Consider the following 3,882-nt stretch of genomic DNA (forward strand, 5'->3'; position numbering starts at 1 on the left):
TTTTTTTTTTTTTTTTTTGTAGACCTGGGTTGGAAGTTCTTTACCCTCCAAAGTAAATGCATTTTTACAGCCAGGTGTAGTGCCACACACTTGCGTTCCCACCACAGGAATCAGGGAGAGCACCATGAGTTAGAGGCCAAATGGGGCTACACAGTGAGTTCAAGGCCAGCCTGAACTACGTAGCAAGACTGTCTCAAGAAAGAATGAAAGAAAATTCACTTTTACTTTTTCTAGGTACTTGGATGCCCTATAGTCTGAGACCACTTTAGAATATATTTTGGTCTCCATCAAAACACATACTTAGAGATCCTCCAAATTGTGCATAGTAAAGTTTTTCAGACCATAAAGTCAGTGTGAACTTGAGCAGCATTTGAGCAGCAGCTCCCTGGCTACAAATTTATAGAGAATTTGTTTCCCCTCATCCTGTACCAAAGTAGGCAGTCTTCCTTGTTTTTCCCTCTGCGGTGTGTTTGCATTTACCTCGTCTGCCCGTGGAGCCCCTTGGGATCCAGCCTGAGGCGTCAACTTCTTCTGTTCATCATCCTCTGAGCTCTGTTCTCTCCACTCCATCTTGATGGTAGGCCCTGCCCCTCAGTCAGTTTCTCTGTTAACTCCTTCCCATCTTGCCTTGCTCTTACCTGGCTTTCCTGAGAAGCATTTTCCATCTGTGTAGATTTGTCATCTTTATGCTGATGGCTCTCCAGGGTATATCTCTGTGGCCCAAACCTCTTCTCAGAGCACACCAGACTTGCTGAATAAGCATCTCCTCTTGGCTGCCACCCAGAGTTATCAGTAGTATGCCTGAACCTGTGTTGCCTCCCCTGCCTTTATTCTCTCAAAAAATAATATCCTCATCAATGTTTTTTGTTCGTTTGTTTGTTTTCTTTTTGTGGAACTGGAGATTGACCTCAGGCCCTTGCACTTGCCAGGGAAGCACTTATTCCACTGAGCCATCTCCCCGGCTCCTCCCCATCAATTATGAGCGTGGGAGTCTCCTACAATTCATTCCTCTTTTTTTTTTTTTTTTTTTTAATTCTCCACTTTCAAGCCATAAAGCAGGTTCTCTGAGTGTGTAAGTAACATACCTTCAGTAACTGTCTCTCTTTACTACTGTCCGCTCCCCACTGCTGTGTCCTCTCTGGTCATTGCACTTGTGTTCTCGCAGGTGGTGTCTTAAGTGCTGCTCACTGTTACGTTCTTCCATCCCATTCTCCACAGAACTGCAAGGGATTAAGACATAAAACACTGTCCTGTGTAAAACCCTTGTGTTGCTCTTTCTAATCACGACTGAGCTTGCTGGTGGTCTTGCTTCTTCCATACTTCGTCTGTCCCTTTCTCTGAATCCTTGTATCTCAGCTGGCAGTTTTCACTTGGTTTTTCAAAAACAGTAGACTCATTTCTGCCTCCCCTTTTGCAGTTTCAGCCTCTCTGGCTGAACTGTTGTGACTAAATTGATGTCATCCTTTAGGTTCGAGGTTAAAGACTACCTCTTAGAGTTTTCTTGTGCCCGCCACCCTGAGCAAGAAAGCTCCTTCTATTTTTCTTTGGAAAATCCTTTGGTTTTTCTTTAATATAAAGCTTACCACAGTCTGAATTCTCTTAGCGTGTGGTGATTTTCCAGGTTTTGTGGACCCTGCTAGCACGAGTCCTCTGTAAGCAGGCTACCGTGTCTCTTCCTGTTCAGTGTTGTCTCACGGAGCAAAGGAGAACAGAAAGTGCTGGCTTGTGGGCCTTGAGTAATGATCAGCTGCAAACAAATTTTAATCTGATTTCTGATTTATTCCTTTAGGTAAATAATTCTTCATTTTTAAAATACGTCTTTCAGATATATGTAACTGGTTAGGCTGTTCCTTGGAGAGCTTAAATAGCTGAGCTTGGCTACCCAGAAGTGCAGAAATGCTTCATATTGTGGCAGTTCCATCAAAACCCAGACTTAGAGTTCATAAATTATATGTGGTAATAAAGATTTATATTAGGTGGGCCGGGGAGATGGTTCAGTGGAATAAGCGCTTCCCTGGCAAGCACAAGGGCCTGAGTTCAATCCCCAGTTCTGCCAAAAAATAAAAAATAAAAAAAAGATTTATATTAGGTGACAGTTGGAAGAGCATTCAAAAGTATGAGATTTTAATGTTTTTCTCTGACTTATCACTTACGATAGAAGAGCCGTGATAGTTAATGAGGAGCTCTTACACTGCCATCTCAACTTTGATTTTCTTTTCTCATAGGAACCTCATGGATGGGTTGTGGATCTGGTTAATAAGGTAACTTTTATCAGTTATGTATTTTGTTTCTTATTTTCTAATCAGATTTTCCAGAGTTGCTGTTTAAGCACCTGGCAAGTACAGATAATAATTGGAACTTTTTCCCAAGGAGATATATTTTATTGTTCCTTCTTTTTGTGTGTACAATCTGTATAGGTGAACCTTAGCTTTTTTTTTTTTTTTTGGCAAGCTCATGACCTTGCGCTGTCTCCCAGCCCTCAGCTTTTGAACTTATCATATCCTGTGCAATATGTCGCAGGAACATTACAGTTTCCTTCATCATGACTTTCTCAAGACTACTGTTAGAGAACACAGTGATCAAGTAAAATGTAACCCTAGTGTCTTGGTTAAAGTGTTAACAAAACGTATTTCAAATTAACTCATATCTGTTTTTTTCTTAGTTTGGAGAATTAGGAGGATTTGCAGCAATCCAAGCCAAGCTCCATTCAGAGGACATAGAACTTGCGGTAAGTTACCCACACTGTATACGCTCAATGTGCAGGTTCTCTTTATGTGGATTGACATCCAACCAGAGGACATGTACAGTTAAATGTGAAGAGTTAATCGTGAGAGCAGCAGATTTCATGGTTCTGATAGCAAGGAAATATTTATTTCTAGTCAGTCACATTTCTGCATAGGACGCTTATGTTTTTTGCCTCAGTATTTCCCTCTGTGGTGAATTTCTCTTAATTTGTCATCTTTTTTAAAATTTACAATGATTATATGAAATAATTTTGATATTTATGTAAGATAAATATATGTATGCATAGCAGTTTCATGACTTGGTGAAATTATGTAAGTGAGACTGTTTCATAGATTCAGGCACAAATAAAAATGTCTCATTTTTGTACCACTGTTCAGTAAGCTCTTAGGTATTAGAGAAGCTGACAGGGCTGCTGAGCTAGCTCAGCGGACTAAGCACCTACTTAGGCAAGCTCAGGGACTGGGGTTCCCTCCTAGGCACCGCAGGCTGTGCCACGCACACCACACACACCCACACAACCTGAGGCAGGGCATGGTGACATGCGCCTGTAATCCCAGTGCTGGGGAGACTGAGACAGGAGGCTTACTACAAGTCTGAGCGGTGTAGTGAAGCATTATCGAGTACATTTAAAAACAAAACCACAAGCTTACAGATAACGAAGGCCCACATGCGAGAGCCCATCTGCTGTCTACATATGGCTCCATACTCCAGGTCTCCATCTTCTTAAGCATGTAACATGGTGGAAATAACTTTACCTTTGATTTTCAGACTGCTGACCTGGTTGTAGCTGAGAGCACTTTATTTTTGTCTCTAACCTATTCCAAAGATTTAATTTTTTTTTTTTTTTTGCTTTAACTTCATATATATTACCTAGAAAGAGTCAAGGAACAAGAATTTGAAGAGCAAGAATTTTATCATTTTCCATTGTTATGGACATCCCAAAAATGAGGAACACTAGGCATGACAGATTAATTAATCATTCAGTTTAAAACTATTAGGCATTTTGTATGTATGTGTATATAAGACCCTCTGCTGGCTACCATAACTACTACAAAAAATGATATAAAATAGGGGCTGGTGAGATGGCTCAGTGGTCTAAAGCACCTATTTAGAACAAGCTTAGCAAAGCACAGGGAC

General features: G+C 40.8%; 1 protein-coding gene across 1 annotated transcript in view; it reads left to right on the forward strand.

Annotated features, from left to right (window-relative positions):
• Usp24 (ubiquitin specific peptidase 24) overlaps window positions 1–3,882 on the forward strand; it is a 131,974-nt gene that overhangs the window by 19,987 nt on the left and 108,105 nt on the right. The window contains exons 7-8 of the mRNA XM_023702674.1: window positions 2,226–2,261; window positions 2,663–2,728. Of these exons, the coding sequence (XP_023558442.1) occupies window positions 2,226–2,261; window positions 2,663–2,728 (102 nt within the window). The remainder of the gene's footprint in view (window positions 1–2,225; window positions 2,262–2,662; window positions 2,729–3,882) is intronic.

This window comes from Octodon degus, unplaced genomic scaffold (assembly GCF_000260255.1).
Source record: "Octodon degus isolate 3935 unplaced genomic scaffold, OctDeg1.0 scaffold00156, whole genome shotgun sequence".
Lineage (NCBI taxonomy): Eukaryota > Metazoa > Chordata > Mammalia > Rodentia > Octodontidae > Octodon > Octodon degus.